The 27,206-nt window shown below is 45.4% G+C and overlaps 1 protein-coding gene across 1 annotated transcript in view; it reads left to right on the top strand.

Moving 5' to 3' along the window:
• Window positions 1-4,609: 4,609 nt before the first annotated feature.
• Window positions 4,610-27,206, top strand: part of KCNH6 (potassium voltage-gated channel subfamily H member 6) — a 164,332-nt gene continuing 141,735 nt past the window's right edge. Inside the window, exons 1-2 of the mRNA XM_063960004.1 lie at window positions 4,610-4,884; window positions 9,666-9,880. Coding sequence (XP_063816074.1) covers window positions 4,788-4,884; window positions 9,666-9,880 — 312 coding nt within the window. The 5' untranslated portion in view covers window positions 4,610-4,787. The remainder of the gene's footprint in view (window positions 4,885-9,665; window positions 9,881-27,206) is intronic.

Raw genomic sequence — 27,206 nt, 5'->3', positions numbered from 1 at the left:
AACAACAAAGTGCTCACATACGGGTCAAGAACAAAGGATCCCAGAGCGATCTTTGTGGATGCCCTATCGGTGAGATGGGCTTTTCATCTGGCTTATGTGTTTCCCCCAATCACCCTATTACCCAGGGTGGTGAGAAAGATAAAGCAAGGAAAAGGTGCCGTGATACTAATAGCTCTGGCTAGGCCCAGAAGACATTGGTACTCAGATCTGCAGAGGATGTCGATGGATGGTCCACTTCTGCTCCCTCAACGTCCAGATCTACTGATGCAGGGTCCTTGTTATCACAGATATCTGGATGGACTGTCTTTGATGGCGTGGCTCTTGAAACCTCTATCCTGAAGTCAAGAGCACAGGTTTTTCAAACTATGCTCAGAGCAAGAAAACCTTCCTCAGCTTGCATTTATCACCGAATATGCAAACCTATATTCATTGGTGCAGTGAACGGAAAATGGACCCTAAGTCTTTCAGAATTTCCAGGGTCTTAGCATTCCTTCAGGCAGGAATGGATAAAGGTTTGAAGGTGGCTTCCTTGAGAGTGCAAGTGTCGGCATTGACTGTATGGTTCCAAAAGAAAATTGCCATTTAACAGGATGTGCCTACTTTTTTCCAGGGAATGCTGCGCATTCAACCTCCTTTTGTTCCTCCTACAGTGACTTGGGACTTAAGTCTAGTCCTGAAAGCCCTTCAAGTTGCCCCGTTTGAACCACTTAATAAAGTGGATCTTAAATGGTTGACAGCTAAAGTTCTCTTTCTACTGTATATGGCTTTAGCTAGAAGAGTATCAGATTTAGGGGCATTATCATGTCATTCCCCATTTCTGATTTTTTTTATCCAGATAAAGCAGTTCTCAGAACTAGATCTGGGTATCTTCCGAAGGTGGTGTCTAAATTCCACCTTAATGAAGAAATTGTAGTCCCTGCTTTCCAGGTACCGGGCCTTTCTGCGGGAGATGCATCGCTGGACGTAGTCCATGCATTAAGGATCTATGTGGATCGTACCAGTGCCATCAGAAAGACAGATTCTCTCTTCATTCTCTACGGATTTCACAAGAGAGGATGGCCTGCTGATAAGCAGACACTGGCAAGATGGCTTTGGATGACAATTTCAGAAGCATATACTCAGGCTGTTCCGGCTAATGTCTCTGCTCACTCTACTCGTAAGGTAGGTCCATCATGGGCAGCACGTTGGTGCTTCAGCAGAACAGATATGTAAGGCAGCCACGTGCTCTTCCATTAACACATTCATTAGACATTATCCCTTGTTTACCTTTGCCTCTCATGACGCTGAATTCAGGCGAAGGATTCTCCTGTCCAATCAGGAGCGTCCCCACCACTAAATTGCTTTGGGAAATCCCATTGTTATCCTGTGGATAACCTGTAGACCCTGCCGGAGAAATATACGTTATGGTAAAAACTTACCGTTGATAACTGTATTTCTCCTAAGTCCACAGGATCCACAAGGATCCCACCCTGACGCACCTGATTTGAGCATCCTTTACTCATTAACCTCTTCCTTCTTGTACGGAAGGGTGTGCATGTGTGTTGTTATCGTCTGATTAGGGCTATCTATGATGCTCCTGCCTTGAGCTTTGGAATACAACTGATTTGCCGGAGCAAGGAGGCGGGAATATATGGACGGGCCCGTTGCATGCTGGGAGGCCGGAAAAGCTTTGATCGATTGGTGCAAATCCGCTGTCGCTTCATCATATCCCATTGTTATCCTGTGGACCCTGTGGACTTAGGAGAAATACCATTAGCAACAGTAAGTTTTTACCATAATGTATATTTCAGAAGTGATACTTTTATTAATGAGGCATGATAAATGCCTCCGAACGGGTCTTATATATACGCCATAATGTATAAAATCAGGCTCTGCCAGCCGTAACGTACATAGCCGGGACTCTGATACCGTAATGTGTAAAAGGGGACTCTGCCTGTCGTAATGTGTAAATGGTGACTCTGCCTGCCGTAATGTGTAGAAAGGAGCTCTACCTGCCGTAATCTGTAAAAGGGACTCTACCTGGTGTACTGTGTGACAGGGGACTTTACCTGGCATAATGTGTAAAAGGGATCTCTGCCTGCAGTAATGTGTAAAAGGGGACTATATCTGCCATAAGGTGTAAATGAGAGCTCTGCCTGCCGTAATGTCTAAAAGGGAGCTCTGCCTGCCTTAATGTGTAAAAGTTGACTCTACCTTGGGTAATGTGTAAAAGGGGGCTCTACCTGCCGTAATGTGTAAAAGGGTACTCTACCTGTTGTACCCACTGAGATAATTATTATTAACCACTTAACTAATGATTTTTCCCCCCCAAAGAACGCTCAGAAATTGTCTTTTTTTTTAATGAGTGAATTAGGTGAAAAACATGAATCTAACCCTGTCCAAAATGATTTTAGTTAAAAAAAAGAAAACACATTTTTTTTCTTTTGTTTCTTACATTTTTCCCAAAAAAACATTGCGTCCATCGGAACATCGGAAACAGCATGTCCATCACGACTTTAGTTTTTAGAGCCCGGACAGCTGCCAGGTACACAGGGGTAGCCTGGGGGGGCTTAGGGGCGATGATTTACACTTACCAGCAGCTGCTATTTTCTGCAGCCGTTGGGGGTGGGGGATCGTGTTGTGCTGACCGATCAGCAATGATTTGCAGCACGGCAACACTGGGGGCTGGAAGGCATATGGACCTTCCGGTCCCTCTGACAGCAGCAGCAGAGGGAAGTTTCCATTCCCTGCCGCTGCTAACACTGTTTATCTAACTGGTCGCATCCTGTGCGACCAGGTCAGATAAAGCACTTGCAGGCATGGTCGCATCTGATGCGACCTTGCCAGGGTACTGGTTAAAGAATAGATGAGATATTGTTCTTTACTGTGCACTACATTATTATTTATTATTTATTTATTTATTAGCAGTTTATTATATAGCGCAGCATATTTAGTTGTACTTTACACATTTCTGAGCAAGCCCTGTCATTCCCAATTTAAAAGACTGTTAGAACATAATGGCACTTGGAGAACCACAAGTAGACAGGGCCCTCTGGCACCTGTAGGGTACCTGAAAAAACTGACAGGACACACACTGTGAAATATTCCTTTATTATATAAATACTCTGTAAAGTGGTCTGTGTGCAAATCATCACAAGACTCTATAGAGCTGCAGAAGTGTGACCTAATTACAATCATGCTGAACAATGGTTGCAGAAGCACTCCCTGTATAACACAAACTTGCAGCATACATCTACAAGCTGCCTCACTCTGATCCTTTGGGAAAATGGCATTCTACATTCCATGTAGGCATCCCAGGAAGACTTGTCTACTCTCCCGGAAAGGCCAAAAAGCTCCCAAAAATCGGGTGGCACTCCCAGCCCCCGGGGAAGTGGGCAAGTCTCCCACATCCCGCTCATCCATGGCGGACCCCCGCTTACCGGCACCCACCACCCACGGCATCCCGTCACACACAGAAGGGGGCGGGGCAGTGACACGATTTCCGTTAAATCGCATCATCATAGACCCACCCCTACTTTACAATGCCGGTAATGTGGGGGCGGTGCTACAATGATGTGAACACATCCCCACGCCCCTGTACCACCTCCTCCCGCCCCCTCCTACGTGATCTGGCTGCTCCCTCATGGAGGGAGCAGTCTCAATGTAGGCAAGTATGATCCCAGGTACATGGCAAAAAGACCACATACACCGCAGTACTTGTCCTGATAAGGGAAGCATCGCAAATGACAGATTACAACTTTGACTTGTGAAGAAAGTAACTAACTTTCTAGTTTGGATATAACAAGGAGGTGAATACTAATGCAATCATTTAGTTTCAGTTTTTTCCCCTAATTAACTTTGACAGTTGAGTTACATTTATTTTAGCACATAATTAAGTACTGGTGTTGATTAGTGGGAATAAATTGTAATAAAATCCATCATGGTTCCTTCCATGTAACACAGGAAAATGTGAAAAAGGCATGTGCATTGTACATGGTTACTCTTTACTGGACATGGTTATAATTTCAATTATTGTTATTTAGTGTCATACTCAATGCACCTATTCTCTAGATATTACAAAGCTCAAAGCTTAAAATGCATTATGAGAATCACACTATATACAAAATAACAAGATTTGTTCAGTGAATATTAAAAATCGGAGACTTCTGCCAGGACCACAGTTTAACAGAATAACAATGTCATATGAATACCATATTTAGACCCAGATTTATCAAGCTTTGGAGAGTGACAAATTGCACAGTGATAAAGTACCAACCAACCAGCTCCCAACTGCCATGTCACATGCTGTCTTAAAAAATGACAGTTAGGAGCTGGTTGGTTGATACTTTATCTCCAGCGACTTTATCTCCATCTAAGGCTTAGTAAATAGACCTACTAAGCCTTGGATGGAGATAAAGTGGCTGGAGATAAAGTATCAGCCAATCGGCTGCTAACTGTCATTTTTCAAACACAGCCTGTGACATGGCAGTTAGGAGCCGATTGGCTGCTACTTTATCTCCAGCGACTTTATCTCCATCCAAGGCTTAGTAAATAGACCTCTAAGAGGCTAGTTTATGTTTTAAAGACACCAGTATAGTATGGAGATGAGAGAACCACTTTAAAATAGTTTTATAGCGCATAAGCCTTGATGCTGTGACTGTGTACTGTCATGACTGATCAGCACAAACTGAAACATTAAACTGAAACTTTAATTGGTTTTACTTGAATCCCAAACATCCTCTACAGGCTCCTGTCTGCGGTGCCTGGTGGACGTTGTCCCAGTGAAGAACGAGGAAGGGGACGTCATCATGTTTATCCTAAACTTTGAAGATCTGGCATTGCTTCTGGCAAGAAAGGCTAATAAGACACTTCACCAGAGATTGACAAGCGCTGCCTTCAATGCGGGTGAGTGCTTTCAAGTGTGATGTTATTGACCTTTGGTTGGTGAAATCATATCGCATTGTTACCTGGCAAATATGCTGCCTGGAATGAAAATAGGGCTTTTGCATTAACAAATAAAGGGGTAAATGTATGAAGCAGTGATAAGAGAGAAGTTGCCCATGGCAACCAATCAGCATTGAAGTAACATTTATAATTTGCATACTATAAAATTATACAGAGCAGCTTTTAGATTTTACCAAACTGAGGGGCAGATTTATTAACCCTGGTGAAGTGATAAAGTGGAAGGTGATAAAGCACCAGCCAATCAGCTCCTAATTGTCATTTTTCAAACCCAGCATAGCAGTTAGGAGCTGATTGGCTGGTACTTTATCTCCATCCACTTTATCACTTCACCAGGCTTAATAAATCTGCCCCTTATGGGTTTATTAGGGCTCATATACTAACAGTGCATTCAGATAGAACGTTTGCACTAGACTGTAGCACGCAATCAGGCACACTGTACAGTAGTAGCATCCATCAGACACTTATTTTCATCTTCTAACTTCCACTAGATCAGTGGTACCCAAACTTTTTGTATCAGAATTTTTTTTCACAACAGCCCTAGGACAAAAGTTTCTTATTGAGAAATTTTGAAAGAAATATTAAATTAAGTTGTACTTACATGTCCTAGGTTCAATTGTGTGGCGAGGGACAAAATTTGCTTTGGTTTGTCCACATATTTTATTATTGACAGCCACCAGCATTGGTTTTGCCTATTTCATTGACCATAAATAATTTGAATTGGTCCTGGACCACAAATCCAAGGCTCCCCTGCAAGTGCCCTGAGGCACCCCAGGGCGCCACGGCACACAGTATGAGAACAACTGCACTAGATAGTTAAAGCCACGCTTAGTTGCTGTGGTTCAGTGCACTGTCAGCACCATAATGCAATATTAGTAAATGAGCCTTAGTGTCTGTAGAATGAGGTATACCTTCAAGGTCATTGTCACATCATTTCTTCAGTGGCTAATTCTATGCTTAGAGGCAAATATATTTATTTCAGCTTTAAAATATTCAATCTATGTTTTGCAGATTATATTCATTCTATGTTTTGCAGAAAATACGCAAGTATATTACAGAATAGCCTTAGTTTATAGGCTGTCTGAAACACTGAGTATACATATTATAGCCAAGAACATTATTTTTTGCCCCTAAAAGTAAATGTGATTGTTGATAATACTATGTTATTGGCAAAAGTTTTCAAAACATTTGTCAAAAGAGTATTTTTTTACTGGTTAGTCAATGAGTTTGGAATCCTTGGCAAATCTCACTGGACTACTTATTTATAAGCAGTTTGGCATCTGCCCTGCGCTGCAATTATCAGAAATTGGTCACTGCTAAAATGTACCAGCAAATAGGGATTTAGGGGGACATGTACTAAGTGGTGATAAAAGTGGAGAAGTGAGCCAGTGGAGAAGTTGGCCATGGCAACCAATCAGCATTGATTTAACATTTAGAATTTGCATACTATAAATGTATACAGAGCAGCTGATAGGTTGCAACTTCTCCACTGGCTCACTTCTCCACTTTTATCACCACTTAGTACATGTCCCCCTTAGTTATCACTCTGAGGAAGCTGGATGGGCCAAAAATAGCTAGTAATGAGGACAGACACATCATTCCACATACTGACTAATACTGTAGATCACTTCCAGTGAATGTAGTGCAGGGCAATGCAGGACAAGTGGAGTGAGTATGAGATGCAAGGAAAACAGAGATAAGAGCACTTTTTAGCTTGTGTTTTAGTGTTGATTTCTTAACTATGTTTGTACTACTGTGACTTGCTGTTTTACTGTACCAGTGTGCTTTTGTACAAAGAAATTTCATCTGCCAAGTTCATCGTGCTTTTGATGATGACAATAAACTGTATAAATAAAAAATAAAAATAAAAAAATAAATAAGAACTATCTATATATAATCCACAGTGCTGAGGTTGACAATCAAATTTAGAAAACAAATAGTTCCTCGCTTGGTTGATATTTTCTTCTGGGCCGGCAGAAAGCTAACTATATTGCTTTAATCCGGCTGTACTCCCTGATACCTTTACTCTGAGACTTCTCCTTTTTCTTTTTCTTTGCTTTAATCCTTTCATACTTTACTTCTCTTCTCTATGTTTTCTTTTTGCTTCTCCAGTGGTTTCTTAAAAAAATTATATATATATATATATATATATATATATATATATATATATATATAAATTGGCCCAACATATACAAGAAAGAATTAGAGTGTCAAACAAGTTAATATTCCTGTACTTTATTTCACTGTACAGGTTGAGTATCCCTTATCCAAAATGCTTGGGACCGGAAGTATTTTGGATATCGGATTTTTCCGTATTTTGGAATAATTGCATACCATAATGAGATATCATGGTGATGGGACCCAAGTCTAAGCACAGAATGCATTTATGTTACATATACACCTTATACACACAGCTTGAAGGTCATTTTAGCCAATATTTTTTGTAACTTTGTGCATTGAACAAAGTGTATCTACATTCACACAATTCATTTATGTTTCATATACACCTTATACACACAGCCTGAAGGTCATTTAATACAATATTTTTAATAACTTTGTGTATTAAACAAAGTTTGTGTACAATGAGCCATCAAAAAACAAAGGTTTCACTATCTCACTCTCACTCAAAAATGTCCGTATTTCGGAATATTCCGTATTTCGGAATATTTGGATATGGGATACTCAACCTGTATTATACTTGACATGTCATGTAATGTACCTTTTATTGAGAACCAGTAAATATAATTTGCAGAAAAAAAAGACCTGTGTATATAAATAAGTCAAACTGGTAAAGAAAGCTTAATACCAACTTTAACCATTGTTCCAAATTTGTGATAATTAAACAGACTAAAAATATGTGCATTTATACAAAGTTTTAACATATAATTTGTTTTGCTCCTTCACAGTATGACTTTTACGGGTCTGGGACTCCAGGTCGACAACAAAAAGGTCGACACACCTTAGGTCGACGCCAATTGGTCAACACACATTAGGTCGACGTGGACAAAAGGTCGACATGAACAAGGTCGACATGGAAAACGGTCAACATGAGTTTTTTATGTTTTTTTGTGTCGTTTTCTTCGTAGAGTGACCGGGAACCCCAATTAGTGCGCCGCGTCCCTTCGCATGGCTCGCTTCGCTCGCCATGCTTCGGGCATAATGCCTTCGCTCCGCTCCGCTCGGCACAGATTACCGTTCCAATCGTAGTCCACATGGATCGTTAAGTATGAAAAAGTTCCAAAAAAGAAAAAAAATTGTGAAAAACTCATGTCGACATTTTTCCATGTCGACCTTGTTCCTGTCGACCTTTTGTCCATGTCGACCTAAGGTGTGTCAACCAATTGGCGTCAACCTAAGGTGTGTCGACCTTTTTGTTGTCGACCTGGAGTCCGGATACCGACTTTTACATAGAAAGCAGCTCATTTGCGTATCCTGCATGTCTGCCTTTGCTACATGTAGAAAGCACTTGGAATGTTCAGCTTGGAAACAGTGACACCTCCAGGCCATACCGTAAAATAAAACATTCCCAGGAACAAATTTGGTATTTTTTCAGTGATGCGTCATATAGCAATGCTGCTACCCTCATTTGCAGCAATACAGCTTTACATCATACTGTATATACTATTTTACATTTTACAATATTATTTATAGAAATTCCCATTTTCCTTGCTGTTGTTTACATTGCTATTAAGTCATTTCATCACAACTGGAATCTGGTGCTAAACCAGTAACCACTGAGTATCCTGACTACCAACAAGTAAATAATCTAATGCAGCCCATACATCTATGGCCGCAATTCCCCATTTTGCTTATTCAATCCACCAATCAGCGGACATCGATGATCGGTGATCCATCGTGGAATCGGGGAAAAACAGCATGTTAAAAATGGGTGTGGATAATTAGATTGGCAGTGCCTAGGTTGACAATGTTTAGGTCGACAGTCACTAGGTCGACAGGGTTGGAAGGTCGACAGGGTTTCTAGGTTGACATGTGCTAGGTCGACAGTTCAAAAGGTCGACATGAGGTTGTTGTTTTTTTGGGTGTCGTTTTCTTCGGAGAGTGACCGGGAACCCCAATTAGTGCACCGTGTCCCCTGCATGGCTCGCTTCACTCGCCAATCGTAGTCCATGTGGATCATTAAGTATGAAAAAGTTCAAAAAAAAAGAAAAAAAAAAGTGAAAACCTCATGTCGACCTTTTGACCTAGCACATGTTGACCTAGAAACCCTGTCGACCTTCCAACCCTGTCAACATAGTGACTGTCGACCTATAGTGGTCGACCTAAACATTGTCGACCTAGACAGTGTCGATCTTCAGACCGGATCCCGTTAAAAATCATAGACTCACCGATCTCAATCATTTTTTGGATGGAATTGGCAATTCCTCAAACCCAGGCATTAATTATCTTACTCCACACATATTTTTACTCTGTTCTGCCAGCGTAGGTGCAGTGCTACTGCCCAACACTTGCCATTGGTCTGTCAAACTTCTGCTGCTTTGCAGATACCGTCATTTTCCTTTCCCACTGCATGTTGCCCACTTTGCACTTTGAAAATGAAACCCATCACCTTATAACTACTTACTGTCAGTGCTGTCACTAGTCCTTATCTATAGGCTTGGTGTAGATAACTGACCACCCCACAGAAGTACAATACTACGCCTGTGTTTTCTTTTAATTATTTATCTTGTCTCAGTAAATTTCTGCCTATTTTCCTCTGATTTCAGCAGAGACGTCAAAAATGAAGTCGGGTTTCCTGAATTCAACCTCTGAATCAGACCTCATGAGATACAGAACTATCAGCCAGATACCACAGTTTACTCTCAACTTTGTGGAGTTCAATTTAGAAAAGCATCGGTCTGCTTCCACCACAGAGATTGAGATTGTGGCCCCCAGCAATGCCTTTGAGAGAACACAGAATGTCACCGAGAAGGTGACCCAGGTAAATACCTTTTAATTCTAAAAAAAATAATGCCTATGGCCATGTCCTACCATAAATAATAATCTTACAAATTACTGTCAGGAAACATAGAGGACAAGTATAATCCTGATGTCTCATATTCTTATGACTGTGGGCTTGATTCATTAAAGCTTTGAGAGAGATACAGTGGAGAGAATTAAAGTACTAACCAATCAGCTTCTAGCTGTCAATTTGCAGGCTGTGTTTGAAAAATGAAAGTTATACCCCTTTCACACTGAGCTGAGGTTCTGGGTTATTACCGGGGCAAGCGACCCAGGTCCTGGTTCAGTGCGTAAGGGTCAACCCAGGTTGTGCATCCCGGGTTGCCTGCGGTGTGAAAGGCAGAGCCGGGTCTGTGACCCGGGTCATGCTTAAAAGGCTATTGATTGGCAGGCTCAGAAGTGCTTGGAGATAGCTCCAAGCATCCTGAGTTCAGTATCCCGGGTCGGAGCCAGGGATTCAGCGTGAAAGGGTTATTAGATTCTCATTGGTTGGTTTTTTATCTCTCTCCAAGCTTTGATAAATCTAGCCTTATATTTACTACTCTAATATCTATCACTATTAGGACACACAGGGGGTATGTATTAGCTTATTCTGACAGCATTTATCATACCTACACCTATTACTATCAGGATACAGAGGAGACACTGGGTAACTGGTAGTGTTGTGCTTATTTCTTCCTCACAGCACTGTCATGAGTTCAGTTCCCGGTCATGGCCCACCTGTGTAGAATTAGAGATGAGCGCCTGAAATTTTTCGGGTTTTGTGTTTTGGTTTTGGGTTCGGTTCCGCGGTCGTGTTTTGGGTTCGAACGCGTTTTGGCAAAACCTCACCGAATTTTTTTTGTCGGATTCGGGTGTGTTTTGGATTCGGGTGTTTTTTTCAAAAAACACTAAAAAACAGCTTAAATCATAGAATTTGGGGGTCATTTTGATCCCAAAGTATTATTAACCTCAAAAACCATAATTTACACTCATTTTCAGTCTATTCTGAATACCTCACACCTCACAATATTATTTTTAGTCCTAAAATTTGCACCGAGGTCGCTGTGTGAGTAAGATAAGCGACCCTAGTGGCCGACACAAACACCGGGCCCATCTAGGAGTGGCACTGCAGTGTCACGCAGGATGTCCCTTCCAAAAAACCCTCCCCAAACAGCACATGACGCAAAGAAAAAAAGAGGCGCAATGAGGTAGCTGTGTGAGTAAGATTAGCGACCCTAGTGGCCGACACAAACACCGGGCCCATCTAGGAGTGGCACTGCAGTGTCACGCAGGATGGCCCTTCCAAAAAACCCTCCCCAAACAGCACATGACGCAAAGAAAAAAAGAGGCGCAATGAGGTAGCTGTGTGAGTAAGATTAGCGACCCTAGTGGCCGACACAAACACCGGGCCCATCTAGGAGTGGCACTGCAGTGTCACGCAGGATGTCCCTTCCAAAAAACCCTCCCCAAACAGCACATGACGCAAAGAAAAAAAGAGGCGCAATGAGGTAGCTGTGTGAGTAAGATTAGCGACCCTAGTGGCCGACACAAACACCGGGCCCATCTAGGAGTGGCACTGCAGTGTCACGCAGGATGGCCCTTCCAAAAAACCCTCCCCAAACAGCACATGACGCAAAGAAAAAAAGAGGCGCAATGAGGTAGCTGTGTGAGTAAGATTAGCGACCCTAGTGGCCGACACAAACACCGGGCCCATCTAGGAGTGGCACTGCAGTGTCACGCAGGATGTCCCTTCCAAAAACCCTCCCCAAACAGCACATGACGCAAAGAAAAAAAGAGGCTTTTTACTGATATTTGGTGTTTTGGATTTGACATGCTCTGTACTATAACATTGGGCATCGGCCTTGGCAGACGACGTTGCTGGCATTTCATCGTCTCGGCCATGACTAGTGGCAGCAGCTTCAGCACGAGGTGGAAGTGGATCTTGATCTTTCCCTAATTTTGGAACCTCAACATTTTTGTTCTCCATATTTTAATAGGCACAACTAAAAGGCACCTCAGGTAAACAATGGAGATGGATGGATTGGATACTAGTATACAATTATGGACGGGCTGCCGAGTGCCGACACAGAGGTAGCCACAGCCGTGAACTACCGCACTGTACTGTGTCTGCTGCTAATATATAGACTGGTTGATAAAGAGATAGTATACTCGTAACTAGTATGTATGTATAAAGAAAGAAAAAAAAACCACGGTTAGGTGGTATATACAATTATGGACGGGCTGCCGAGTGCCGACACAGAGGTAGCCACAGCCGTGAACTACCGCACTGTACTGTGTCTGCTGCTAATATATAGACTGGTTGATAAAGAGATAGTATACTCGTAACTAGTATGTATGTATAAAGAAAGAAAAAAAAACCACGGTTAGGTGGTATATACAATTATGGACGGGCTGCCGAGTGCCGACACAGAGGTATCCACAGCCGTGAACTACCGCACTGTACTGTGTCTGCTGCTAATATATAGACTGGTTGATAAAGAGATAGTATACTCGTAACTAGTATGTATGTATAAAGAAAGAAAAAAAAACCACGGTTAGGTGGTATATACAATTATGGACGGGCTGCCGAGTGCCGACACAGAGGTAGCCACAGCCGTGAACTACCGCACTGTACTGTGTCTGCTGCTAATATATAGACTGGTTGATAAAGAGATAGTATACTCGTAACTAGTATGTATGTATAAAGAAAGAAAAAAAAACCACGGTTAGGTGGTATATACAATTATGGACGGGCTGCCGAGTGCCGACACAGAGGTAGCCACAGCCGTGAACTACCGCACTGTACTGTGTCTGCTGCTAATATATAGACTGGTTGATAAAGAGATAGTATACTCGTAACTAGTATGTATGTATAAAGAAAGAAAAAAAAACCACGGTTAGGTGGTATATACAATTATGGACGGGCTGCCGAGTGCCGACACAGAGGTAGCCACAGCCGTGAACTACCGCACTGTACTGTGTCTGCTGCTAATATATAGACTGGTTGATAAAGAGATAGTATACTCGTAACTAGTATGTATGTATAAAGAAAGAAAAAAAAACCACGGTTAGGTGGTATATACAATTATGGACGGGCTGCCGAGTGCCGACACAGAGGTAGCCACAGCCGTGAACTACCGCACTGTACTGTGTCTGCTGCTAATATAGACTGGTTGATAAAGAGATAGTATACTACTAATATTATATATACTGGTGGTCAGGTCACTGGTCACTAGTCACACTGGCAGTGGCACTCCTGCAGCAAAAGTGTGCACTGTTTTAATATAATATTATGTACTCCTGGCTCCTGCTATAACCTATAACTGGCACTGCAGTAGTGCTCCCCAGTCTCCCCCACAATTATAAGCTGTGTGAGCTGAGCAGTCAGACAGATATATAATAAGAATTTACTTACCGATAATTCTATTTCTCGGAGTCCGTAGTGGATGCTGGGGTTCCTGAAAGGACCATGGGGAATAGCGGCTCCGCAGGAGACAGGGCACAAAAAGTAAAGCTTTAGGATCAGGTGGTGTGCACTGGCTCCTCCCCCTATGACCCTCCTCCAAGCCTCAGTTAGGTACTGTGCCCGGACGAGCGTACACAATAAGGAAGGATTTATGAATCCCGGGTAAGACTCATACCAGCCACACCAATCACACTGTACAACCTGTGATCTGAACCCAGTTAACAGTATGATAACAGCGGAGCCTCTGAAAGGATGGCTCACAACAATAATAACCCGATTTTTGTAACTATGTACAAGTAATGCAGATAATCCGCACTTGGGATGGGCGCCCAGCATCCACTACGGACTCCGAGAAATAGAATTATCGGTAAGTAAATTCTTATTTTCTCTATCGTCCTAGTGGATGCTGGGGTTCCTGAAAGGACCATGGGGATTATACCAAAGCTCCCAAACGGGCGGGAGAGTGCGGATGACTCTGCAGCACCGAATGAGAGAACTCCAGGTCCTCCTTAGCCAGGGTATCAAATTTGTAGGATTTTACAAACGTGTTTGCCCCTGACTAAATAGCCGCTCGGCAAAGTTGTAAAGCCGAGACCCCTCGGGCAGCCGCCCAAGATGAGCCCACCTTCCTTGTGGAATGGGCATTTACATATTTTGGCTGTGGCAGGCCTGCCACAGAATGTGCAAGCTGAATTGTATTACACATCCAACTAGCAAAAGTCTGCTTAAAAGCAAGAGCACCCAGTTTGTTGGGTGCATACAGGATAACAGCAAGTCAGTTTTCCTGACTCCAGCCGTCCTGGAACCTATATTTTCAGGGCCCTGACCACATCTAGCAACTTGGAGTCCTCCAAGTCCCTAGTAGGCGCAAGACACCCCAATAAGCTGGTTCAGGTGAAACACTGACACCACCTTAGGGAGAGAACTGGGGACGAGTCCGCAGCTCTGCCCTGTCCGAATGGACAAACAGATATGGGCTTTTTTGAGAAAAAAAAAAACCACCAATTTGACACTCGCCTGGTCCAGGCCAGGTCCAAGAGCATGTTCACTTTTCATGTGAGATGCTTCAAATCCACAGATTTGACTGGTTTTAAACCAATGTGTTTTGAGGAATCCCAGAACTACGTTGAGATCCCACAGTGCCACTGGAGGCACAAAAGGGGGTTGTATATGCAATACTCCCTTGACAAACTTCTGGACTTCAGGAACTGAAGCCAATTCTTTCTGGAAGAAAAATCGACAGGGCCGAAATTTGAACCTTAATGGACCCCAATTTGAGGCCCATAGACACTCCTGTTTGCAAGAAATGCAGGAATCGACCGAGTTGAAATTTCTTCGTGGGGCCTTCCTGGCCTCACACCACGCAACATATTTTCGCCACATGTGGTGATAATGTTGTGCGGTCACCTCCTTTCTGGCTTTGACCAGGGTAGGAATGACCTCTTCCTGAATGCCTTTTCCCTTAGGATCCGGCGTTCCACCGCCATGCCGTCAAACGCAGCTGCGGTAAGTCTTGGAACAGACATGGTACTTGCTGAAACAAGTCCCTTCTTAGCGGCAGAGGCCATAAGTCCTCTGTGAGCATCTCTTGAAGTTCCGGGTACCAAGTCCTTCTTGGCCAATCCGGAGCCATGAGTATAGTTCTTACTCCTCTACGTCTTATAATTCTCAGTACCTTAGGTATGAAAAGCAGAGGATGGAACACATACACCGACTGGTACACCCACGGTGTTACCAGAACGTCCACAGCTATTGCCTGAGGGTCTCTTAACCTGGCGCAATACCTGTCCCGTTTTTTGTTCAGACGGGACGCCATCATGTCCACCTTTGGTAATTCCCAACGGTTTACAATTATGTGGAAAACTTCCCCATGAAGTTCCCACTCTGCCGGGTGGAGGTCGTGCCTACTGAGGAAGTCTGCTTCCCAGTTTCCATTCCCGGAATGAAACACTGCTGACAGTGCTATCACATGATTTTCCGCCCAGCGAAAAGTCCTTGCAGTTTTTGCCACTGCCCTCCTGCTTCTTGTGCCGCCCTGTCTATTTACGTGGGCGACTGCCGTGATGTTTTATCCCACTGGATCAATACCGGCTGACCTTGAAGCAGAGGTCTTGCTAAGCTTAGAGCATTATAATTTTACCCTTAGCTATATTTATGTGGAGAAAAATCTCCAGACTTGATCACACTCCCTGGAAATTTTTTCCTTGTGTGACTGCTCCCCAGCCTCTCGGGCTGGCCTCCGTGGTCACCAACATCCAAAACTGAATGCCGAATCTGCGGCCCTCTAGAAGATGAGCACTCTGTAACCACCACAGGAGAGACACCCTTGTCCTTGGATATAGGGTTATCCGCTGATGCATCTGAAGATGCGATCCGGACCATTTGTCCAGCAGATCCCACTGAAAAGTTCTTGCATGAAATCTGCCGACTGGAATTGCTTCGAAGGAAGTCACCATTTTTTTACCATGGCCCTTGTGCAATGATGCACTGATTTTAGGAGGTTCCTGACTAGCTCGGATAACTCCCTGGCTTTCTCTTCCGGGAGAAACACCTTTTTCTGGACTGTGTCCAGAATCATCCCTAAGCACAGGAGACTTGTTGTCGGGATCAGCTGCGATTTTGGAATATTTAGAATCCACCCGTGCTGTTGTAGCAGTATCCGAGATAGTGCTACTCCGACCTCCAACTGTTCCCTGGACTTTGCCCTTATCAGGAGATCGTCCAAGTAAGGGATAATTAAGACGCCTTTTCTTCGAAGAAGAACCATCATTTCGGCCATTACCTTGGTAAAGACCCGGGGTGCCGTAGACAATCCAAACGGCAGCGTCTGAAACTGATAGTGACAGTTCTGTACCACGAACCTGAGGTACCCTTAGTGATAAGAGCAAATTTGGGACATGGAGGTAAGCATCCCTGATGTCTCGGGACACCAGATAGTCCCCTTCTTCCCGGTTCGTTATCACTGCTCTGAGTGACTCCATCTTGATTTGAACCTTTGTAAGTGTTCAAATTTTTTTAGATTTAGAATAGGTCTCACCTAGCCTTCTGGCTTCAGTACTACAATATAGTGTGGAATAATACCCCTTTTCTTGTTGTAGGAGGGGTAATTTAATTATCACCTGCTGGGAATACAGCTCGTGAATTTTTTCCCATACTGCCTCCTTGTCGGAGGGAGACCTTGGTAAAGCAGACTTCAGGAGCCTGCGCAGGGGAAACGTCTCGACATTCCAATCTGTACCCCTGGGATACTACTTGTAGGATCCAGGGGTCCTGTACGGTCTCAGCGTCATGCTGAGAGCTTGTCAGAAGCGGTGGAACGCTTCTGTTCCTGGGAATGGGCTGCCTGCTGCAGTCTTCTTCCCTTTCCTCTATCCCTGGGCAGATATGACTCTTATAGGGACGAAAGGACTGAAGCTGAAAAGACGGTGTCTTTTTCTGCAGAGATGTGACTTAGGGTAAAAACGGTGGATTTTCCAGCAGTTGCCGTGGCCACCAGGTCCGATGGACCGACCCCAAATAACTCCTCTTCCTTTATACGGCAATACACCTTTGTGCCGTTTGGAATCTGCATCACCTGACCACTGTCGTGTCCATAAACATCTTCTGGCAGATATGGACATCGCACTTACTCTTGATGCCAGAGTGCAAATATCCCTCTGTGCATCTCGCATATATAGAAATACATCCTTTAAATGCTCTATAGTCAATAAAATACTGTCCCTGTCAAGGGTATCAATATTTTTAGTCAGGGAATCCGACCAAGCCACCCCAGCTCTGCACATCCAGGCTGAGGCGATCGCTGGTCGCAGTATAACACCAGTATGTGTGTATATACTTTTTATGATATTTTTCCAGCCTCCTGTCAGCTGGCTCCTTGAGGACGGCCCTATCTATAGACGGTACCGCCACTTGTTCTGATAAGCGTGTGAGCGCCTTATCCACCCTAAGGGGTGTTTCCCAACGCGCCCTAACTTCTGGCGGGAAAGGGTATACCGCCCATATTTTCTATCGGGGGGAACCCACGCATCATCACACACTTCATTTAATTTATCTGATTCAGGAAAAACTACGGTAGTTTTTTCACATCCCACATAATACCCTCTTTTGTGGTACTTGTAGTATCAGAAATATGTAACACCTCCTTCATTGCCCTTAACGTGTGGCCCTAATAAGGAATACGTTTGTTTATTCACCGTCGACACTGGATTCAGTGTCCCTGTCTGTGTCTGTGTCGACCGACTAAAGTAAACGGGCGTTTTAAAACCCCTGACGGTGTTTTTGAGACGTCTGGACCGGTACTAATTGTTTGTCGGCCGTCTCATGTCGTCAACCGACCTTGGCGCGTGTTGACATTATCACGTAATTCCCTAAATAAGCCATCCATTCCGGTGTCGACTCCCTAGAGAGTGACATCACCATTACAGGCAATTGCTCCGCCTCCTCACCAACATCGTCCTCATACATGTCGACACACACGTACCGACACACAGCACACACACAGGGAATGCTCTGATAGAGGACAGGACCTACTAGCCCTTTGGAGAGACAGAGGGAGAGTTTGCCAGCACACACCAAAAACGCTATAATTATATAGGGACAACCTTATATAAGTGTTTTCCCTTATAGCATCTTTTTTATATATTTCTAACGCCAAATTAGTGCCCCCCCTCTCTGTTTTAACCCTGTTTCTGTAGTGCAGTGCAGGGGAGAGCCTGGGAGCCTTCCCTCCAGCCTTTCTGTGAGGGAAAATGGCGCTGTGTGCTGAGGAGATAGGCCCCGCCCCTTTTTCGGCGGCCTCGTCTCCCGCTCTTAACGGATTCTGGCAGGGGTTAAATATCTCCATATAGCCTCCGGAGGCTATATGTGAGGTATTTTTAGCCAAAATAGGTATTCATTTGCCTCCCAGGGCGCCCCCCTCCCAGCGCCCTGCACCCTCAGTGACTGCCGTGTGAAGTGTGCTGAGAGGAAAATGGCGCACAGCTGCAGTGCTGTGCGCTACCTTAAGAAGACTGAGGAGTCTTCTGCCGCCGATTCTGGACCTTCTTCTCGTTTCAGCATCTGCAAGGGGGCCGGCGGCGAGGCTCCGGTGACCATCCAGGCTGTACCTGTGATCGTCCCTCTGGAGCTAATGTCCAGTAGCCAAAGAAGCCAATCCATCCTGCACGCAGGTGAGTTCACTTCTTCTCCCCTAAGTCCCTCGTTGCAGTGATCCTGTTGCCAGCAGGACTCACTGTAAAATAAAAAACCTAAAACTAAACTTTTCTAAGCAGCTCTTTAGGAGAGCCACCTAGATTGCACCCTTCTCGGCCGGGCACAAAAATCTAACTGAGGCTTGGAGGAGGGTCATAGGGGGAGGAGCCAGTGCACACCACCTGATCCTAAAGCTTTACTTTTTGTGCCCTGTCTCCTGCGGAGCCGCTATTCCCCATGGTCCTTTCAGGAACCCCAGCATCCACTAGGACGATAGAGAAAATATATTATATAGATGATGCAGCACACTGGCCTGAGCATGAGCAGTGCACACAGATATGGTATGTGACTGACTGAGTCACTGTGTGTATCGCTTTTTTCAGGCAGAGAACGGATATATTAAATAAACTGCACTGTGTGTCTGGTGGTCACTCACTATATAATATATTATGTACTCCTGGCTCCTGCTATAACCTATAACTGGCACTGCAGTAGTGCTCCCCAGTCTCCCCCACAATTATAAGCTGTGTGAGCTGAGCAGTCAGACAGATAATCAGATATATATAATATTATATATAGATAATAGATGATGCAGCACACTGGCCTGAGCCTGAGCAGTGCACACAGATATGGTATGTGACTGAGTCACTGTGTGCTGTGTATCGCTTTTTTCAGGCAGAGAACGGATTATAAATAAAACTGGTGGTCACTATCAGCAAAACTCTGCACTGTACTGAGTACTCCTAATGCTCCCCAAAATTAGTAAATCAAGTGTCTCTCTAATCTATTCTAAACGGAGAGGACGCCAGCCACGTCCTCTCCCTATCAATCTTAATGCACGTGTGAAAATGGCGGCGACGCGCGGCTCCTTATATAGAATCCGAGTCTCGCGATAGAATCCGAGCCTCGCGAGAATCCGACAGCGTCATGATGACGTTAGGGCGCGCTCGGGTTAACCGAGCAAGGCGGGAAGATCCGAGTCGCTCGGACCCGTGAAAAAAAACATGAAGTTCGTGCGGGTTCGGATTCAGAGAAACCGAACCCGCTCATCTCTATGTAGAATATGCATGGTCTCCCAATGGTTTCATGGGTTTGAATTCTCCTGACAGCATTTACCATAGTTCTACTTATGGGATAGTATCAGGATCCCAGCGCTTAGGAAAGTGGCGGTCAGAATACTGATGCTGGCATCCCAAATGCTGGTATGCTAACCGAATCCCCTACTTATTACTATCGGGACACACAAGGGGTAACTATGAGCTGGATGGTCTGCATTCTCCTTGTGGTGTTTACCATACTTATACCCAGGGCTGCCATTGTGGGGGAGGGGGGATTATATGTTGGTACACGTGAGATGCTTCTGTGTCTGTCTGCTAGTGATTCAAAATGAAATTTATTGCTGCCACTCTAGCATTTAATTTATGATCGTTTTGCGTGCTGGAGGTGGGATCAAGGTGAGAGCGGCGTAAGTAATGGGAAATGTTGGGAGAGATGGAAAAGTGTCTAATAAGGGCACAATTTGATGTGCTCATTAATGGGGATGAAAATTCATCAGTGCAACCCTGCAGTGTGCCTGAACAGCAGAACCTGTGACAGGAGTTGCAAAAGATGGGTAAGTGAGCGGAAGGAGTAGCAGAATTACAGAGGTAAGAAGTGGAGTTCATATCAGCAACCAGAGGTGCGTATGCTGAGCAAGTGGAATAGCTGACTATTACAGGACAGGGCTACGTTTACTGCATGATTTGGTAAGTTGTTGCACCTGAGGCCACCCACCCTCCACCTGCCATATAGTAACGGGATAAGAAGCCATGCCAACCTGGAATTCTGAAATAGATGTAAAGAATGATGTGCAATAACCTGACCTTTTTTTTTGTGTGTGTGTGTGTTTGCGTAGATTATCTCAAAAATGTTATGTGCTCCATAACAACAAATTATTGTATACTGTATTTCTCTAACGTCCTAAGTGGATGCTGGGGACTCCGTAAGGACCATGGGGAATAGCGGCTCCGCAGGAGACTGGGCACATCTAAAGAAAGCTTTAGGACTAACTGGTGTGCACTGGCTCCTCCCCCTATGACCCTCCTCCAAGCCTCAGTTAGATTTCTGTGCCCGACGAGAAGGGTGCACACTAGGGGCTCTCCTGAGCTTCTTAGTGAAAGTTTTAGTTTAGGTTTGTTATTTTCAGTGAGACCTGCTGGCAACAGGCTCACTGCATCGAGGGACTAAGGGGAGAAGAAGCGAACTCACCTGCGTGCAGAGTGGATTGGGCTTCTTGGCTACTGGACATTAGCTCCAGAGGGACGATCACAGGCCCAGCCTGGATGGGTCCCGGAGTCGCGCCGCCGGCCCCCTTACAGAGCCAGAAGAGCGAAGAGGTCCGGAAAAATCGGCGGCAGAAGACGTTCCTGTCTTCAATAAGGTAGCGCACAGCACTGCAGCTGTGCGCCATTGCTCTCAGCACACTTCATACTCCGGTCACTGAGGGTGCAGGGCGCTGGGGGGGGCGCCCTGAGACGCAATAAAACATGATAAAAATACCTTACATGGCAAAAAATACATCACATATAGCTCCTGGGCTATATGGATGCATTTAACCCCTGCCAGAATATACAGAAAAACGGGAGATAAGGCCGCCGAAAAGGGGGCGGAGCCTATCTCCTCAGCACACTGGCGCCATTTTCCCTCACAGCTCAGTTGGAGGGAAGCTCCCTGGCTCTTCCCTGCAGTCACTACACTACAGAAAGGGTTAAAAAAAGAGAGGGGGGCACTAATTAGGCGCAGTATTAAAACATACAGCAGCTATAAGGGGAAAAACACTTATATAAGGTTATCCCTGTATATATATATAGCGCTCTGGTGTGTGCTGGCATACTCTCCCTCTGTCTCCCCAAAGGGCTAGTGGGGTCCTGTCCTCTATCAGAGCATTCCCTGTGTGTGTGCTGTGTGTCGGTACGTTTGTGTCGACATGTATGAGGAGAAAAATGATGTGGAGACGGAGCAGAGTGTCTGTAACAGTGATGTCACCACCTAGGGGGTCGACACCTGAGTGGATGTACTGTTGAAAATTACGTGACAGTGTCAGCTCTGTATAAAAAAACAGTGGTTGACATGAGACAGCCGGCTACTCAGCTTGTGCCTGTCCAGACGTCTCATAGGCCGTCAGGGGCTCTAAAGCGCCCGTTACCTCAGATGGCAGATACAGACGCCGACACGGATACTGACTCCTGTGTCGACGGTGAAGAGACAACCGTGATTTCCAGTAGGGCCACACGTTCCATGATTGAGACAATGGAAAATGTTTTATACATTTCTGATAATACGAGTACCACCAAAAAGGGGTATTATGTTCGGTGAGGGAAAAACTACCTGTAGTTTTCCTGAATCTGAGAAATAAAATGAGGTGTGTGATGATGCGTGGGTTTCCCCCCGATAACAATTGATAATTTCTTAAAAAGTATTGGCTGTATACCCTTTCCCGCCAGAGGTTAGGGTGCGTTGGGAAACACCCCCTAGGGGGGATAAGGCGCTCACACGCTTGTAAGAACAAGGGCTCTACCCTCTCATGAGATGGCCGCCCTTAAGGATCCTGCTGATAGAAAGCAGGAGGGTATCCAAAAATGTATTCACACACATACTGGTGTTATACTGCGACCAGCAATCGCCTCAGCCTGGAGGTGCAGTGCTGGGTTGGCATGGTCGGATTCCCTGACTGGTAATATTGATATCCTAGATAAGGATAGTATATTATTGCCTATAGAGCATTTAAAAGATGCATTTCTATATATGCATGATGCACAGCGGAATATTTGCCGACTGGCATCAAGTATAAGTGCGTTGTCCAATTCTACCAGTAAAATGGTCAGGTGATGCGGATTCCAAACGGCATTTGGAAGTATTGCCTTTGAAAGGGGACATTTGGGGTCGGTCTTTTAGACCTGGTGGCCACGGCAACAACTGGGAAATCCACGTTTGTACCCCAGGTCGCCTCTCAAAATAAGACGCCGTATTATCAGGCGCAGTCCTTTGTTGGCAAGCGGACAAAAGGTTCCTCTTTTCTGCTCGTGACAGAGGGAGAGGAAAAAGGCTGAAGAGATTAGCCAGTTCCCAGGAACAGAAACCCTTTCCCGCCTCTGCCAAGCCCTCAGTATGACGCTAGGGCCTTACAAGCTCAGGCACGGTGGGGGCCCGTTCTCAATGAATTTCAGTGCGCAGTGGGCTCACTCGCAAGTAGACCCCTGGATCCTTCAGGTAATATCTCAAGGGTACATATTGGAATTCGAGACGTCTCCCCCTCGCCGTTTCCAAAAGTCGGCTTTACCGACGTCTCCCTCTGACAGGGAGGCAGTTTTGGAAGCCATTCACAAGCTGTATTCCCAGCAGGTGATAATCAAGGTAACCCTCCTGCAACAGGGAACGGGGTATTATTCCACACTATTGGGGTACCGAAGCCAGACGGCTCGGTGAGACCGATTCTAAATCTAAAATCTAAAATCTTTGAACACTTACATACAGAGGTTCAAATTCAAGATTGAGTCACTCAGAGCAGTGATTGCGAACCTGGAGGAAGGGGACTACATGATGTCTCGGGACATCAAGGATGCTTACCTTCATGTCAAACTTTACCCTTCTCACCAAGGGTACCTCAGGTTATGGTACAGAACTGTCACTATCAGTTCAGACGCTGCCGTAAGGATGGTCCACGGCACCCCAGGTCTTTACCAAGGTAATGGCCGAAATGATATCCCTTCGAAGGAAGGGAATTTTAGTTATCCCTTACTTGGACGATTCCCTGATAAGGGTAAGATCCAGGGAACAGTTGGAAGTCGGTGTAGCACTATCTCAGGTAGTGTTGCGGCAGCACGATTGGATTCTCAATATTCCAAAATCGCAGCTGGCTCCGACGACTTGTCTTCTGTTTCCTAGGGATGTTCCTGGACACAGTCCAGAAAAAAGGGGTTTCTCCCGGAAGAGAAAGCCAGGGAGTTATCCGAGCTAGTCAGGAACCTCCTAAAACCGAACCAAGTCTCAGTGCATCAATGCACAAGGGTTCTGGGTAAAAATGGTGGCTTCCTACGAAGCAATCCCATTCGTTAGATTCCACGCAAGAACTTTCCAGTGGAACCTACTGGACAAATGGTCCGGGTCGCATTTTCAGATGCATCAGCGGATAACCCTGTCACCAAGGACAAGGGTATCCATCCTGTGGTGGTTGCAGAGTGCTCATCTTCTAGAGGGCCGCAGATTCGGCATTCAGGACTGGGTCCTGGTGACCACGGATGCCAGCCTGCGAGGCAGGGGAGCAGTCACACAGGGAAGGAATATCCAGGGCTTAGGGTCAAGCCTGGATACATCACTTCACATAAATATCCTGAAGCTAAGGGCCATTTACAATGCTCTAAGCTTAGCAAGACCTCTGCTTCAAGGTCAGCCGGTGTTGATCCAGTCGGACAACATCATGGCAGTCACCCACGTAAACAGACAGGGTGGCACAAGAAGCAGGAGGGCAATGGCAGAAGCTGCAGGGATTCTTCGCTGGGCGGAAAATCATGTGATAGCACTGTCAACAGTATTCATTCCGGGAGTGGACAACTGGGAAGCAGACTTCCTCAGCACGACCTCCACCCGGGAGAGTGGGGACTTCACCCAGAAGTCGTCCACATGATTAAAAAACTCGACAGGTATTGCGCCAGGTCAAGAGACCCTCAGGCAATAGTTGTAGACGCTCTGGTAACACCGTGGGTGTACCAGTCAGTGTATGTGTTCCCTCCTCTGCCTCTCATACCCAAGGTACTGAGATTGATAAGATGGAGAGGAGAAAGCACTATATTCGTGGCTCCGGATTGGCCAAGAAGGACTTGGTAACCGGAACTTCCAGAGATGCTCACGGAGGATCCGTGGCCTCTACCTCTTTGAAGGGACCTGCTCCAGCAAGGACCCTGTCTGTTCCAAGACTTACCGCGGCTGCGTTTGACGGCATGCCGGTTGAACACCGGATCCTGAAGGAAAAAAGGCATTCCGGATGAAGTCATCCATATCCTGATCTAAAGCCAGGAAGGATGTAACCGCAAAAACATTATCACCGCAATTGGCGAAAATATGTTGCGTAGTGCGAGGCCAGTAAGGCCCGACGGAGGAAATTCAACTGGGTCGATTCCTACATTTCCTGCAAACAGGAGTGTCTATGGGCCTAAAATTGGGGTCCATTAAGGTTCAGATTTCGGCCCTGTCAATTTTCTTCCAAAAAAGAACTAGCTTCAGTCCCTGAAGTTTAGACGTTTGTAAAAGGGGTACTGCATATACAGCCTCCTTTTGTGCCTCCAGTGGCAATTTTGGGATCTCAATGTAGTTTGGGTTCCAAAAGTCACATTGGTTTGAACCACTTAAATCTGTGGAGTTAAAATATCTCACATGGAAAGTGGTCATGCTGTTGGCCCTGGCCTGGGCCAGGCGCGTGTCAGAATTGGCGGCTTTATCCTGTAAAAGCCCTTATCTGATTTTCCATTCGGACAGGGCGGAATTGAGGACTCGTCCTCAGTTTCTCCCTAAGGTGGTTCCAGCGTTTTCACATGAACCAACCTATTGTGGTGCCTGCGGCTACTAGGGACTTGGAGAAATCCAAGTTGCTGGATGTTGTCAGGGCCCTGAAAATATGTTTCCAGGACGGCTGGAGTCAGGAAATCTGACTCGCTGTTTATCCTGTATGCACCCAACAAGCTGGGTGCTCCTGCTTCTAAGCAGACTATTGCTCGTTGGATTTGTAGTACAATTCAGCTTGCACATTCTGTGGCAGGCCTGCCACAGCTAAAATCTGTAAAAGCCCGTTCCACAAGGAAAGTGGGCTCATCTTGGGCGGCTGCCCGAGGGGTCTCGGCTTTACAACTTTGCCGAGCAGCTACTTGGTCAGGGGCAAACACGTTTGCTAAATTCTACAAATTTGATACCCTGGCTGAGGAGGACCTGGAGTTCTCTCATTCGGTGCTGCAGAGTCATCCGCACTCTCCCGCCCGTTTGGGAGCTTTGGTATAATCCCCATGGTCCTTACGGAGTCCCCAGCATCCACTTAGGACGTTAGAGAAAATAAGAATTTACTTACCGATAATTCTATTTCTCATAGTCCGTAGTGGATGCTGGGCGCCCATCCCAAGTGCGGATTGTCTGCAATACTTGTACATAGTTATTGTTACAAAAATCGGGTTATTATTGTTGGGAGCTATCTTTTCAGAGGCTCCTCTGTTATCATACTGTTAACTGGGTTCAGATCACAAGTTATACGGTGTGATTGGTGTGGCTGGTATGAGTCTTACCCGGGATTCAAAATCCTTCCTTATTGTGTACGCTCGTCCGGGCACAGTATCCTAACTGAGGCTTGGAGGAGGGTCATAGGGGGAGGAGCCAGTGCACACCAGTTAGTCCTAAAGCTTTCTTTAGATGTGCCCAGTCTCCTGCGGAGCCGCTATTCCCCATGGTCCTTACGGAGTCCCCAGCATCCACTACGGACTATGAGAAATAGAATTATCGGTAAGTAAATTCTTATTATGTGTGTTATCTCCTACGCTTGTGGAGGAAACATATGAAACAAGTGATTGTGGAAATTCCTCTCTAAAGATGTGTTGGCTTATAAAATATTACCATCTAATTCCTGAGGTATTGCAAGACTATTGTTTGATTAGAATCAAAACATCTAAAAAGTTGCTGGCCCCATAAGCTCTAGTTTGATACAACTTTTCCAAGCCCATTTCCCAAAAAATTACAACATAGGGATTTTTTTTAGGTGAGGTGTGGAGGGAGGGGAGTCAAGAGAATTGCCAATGATTGCTAGGTACAGCAGCCTGGGGAAGGCAACAATTTTAATAAGGTCACCTTTACCCAAGTAGGTCAGCAGCAGATGTTACAAGTCCTTCAGTTAAAAATGTAATAGCTGTGGGAATGCTTGAATAATAGAAATTGGCTAGGTTCTTCTTGAGTAACTGAATGACCACATAAGTAAGGCTGTCCTTGGCTCATTGTGGTAAAATAAGCTTGTTTCACTGTGCCTACAACAATATAGGAAGGTTGGCAGAGCCAGCCCTAGGCATAGGCAAACTAGGCAATTGCCTAGGGCATCTGGTATGCCTAGGGGCACAAGCAGCTTCTGCTGATTAAAATGATATGCGGCATGCCTATATTCTGTGTGTAGCATTTCATATGCAGATACAACCACAGTCGCACACAGTATATAGGCATGCTGCATATCATTTTAATCAGCAGAAGCTGCTTGTGCATCCAAGCCACATAGCAATGCAAATAAGATACATTTTCATAAAAAATAGGCACCCGACGATAGCAGGGGGGGGGGGAACAGGCTGTGTATGTGTGTGTGCAGGGACTGGGGGGCAGGCTGTGTATGTGTGTAGGTAGGGACTGGGGGGGGGGGGGGGGCAGGCTGTGTATGTGTGTGTGTAGGGACTGGGGGGGCAGAATGTGTGTGTAGGGACTGGGGGGACAGGCTGTGTATGTGTGTGTGTAGGGACTGGGGGGGACAGGCTGTTTGTGTGTGTAGGGACTGGAGGGTACAGGATGTGTATGTGTGTAGGGACTGGCGGGGGGGGGGGCTGTGTGTGTGTGTGTGTGTGTGTGTGTGTGTGTGTGTGTGTGTGTGTGTGTGTGTGTGTAGGGCATAGGTGCCGAT

The sequence above is a fragment of the Pseudophryne corroboree genome, chromosome 3, assembly GCF_028390025.1.
Source record: "Pseudophryne corroboree isolate aPseCor3 chromosome 3, aPseCor3.hap2, whole genome shotgun sequence".
In the NCBI taxonomy this organism is placed as follows: domain Eukaryota; kingdom Metazoa; phylum Chordata; class Amphibia; order Anura; family Myobatrachidae; genus Pseudophryne; species Pseudophryne corroboree.
This window is presented reverse-complemented; position numbering and strand designations above follow the sequence as displayed.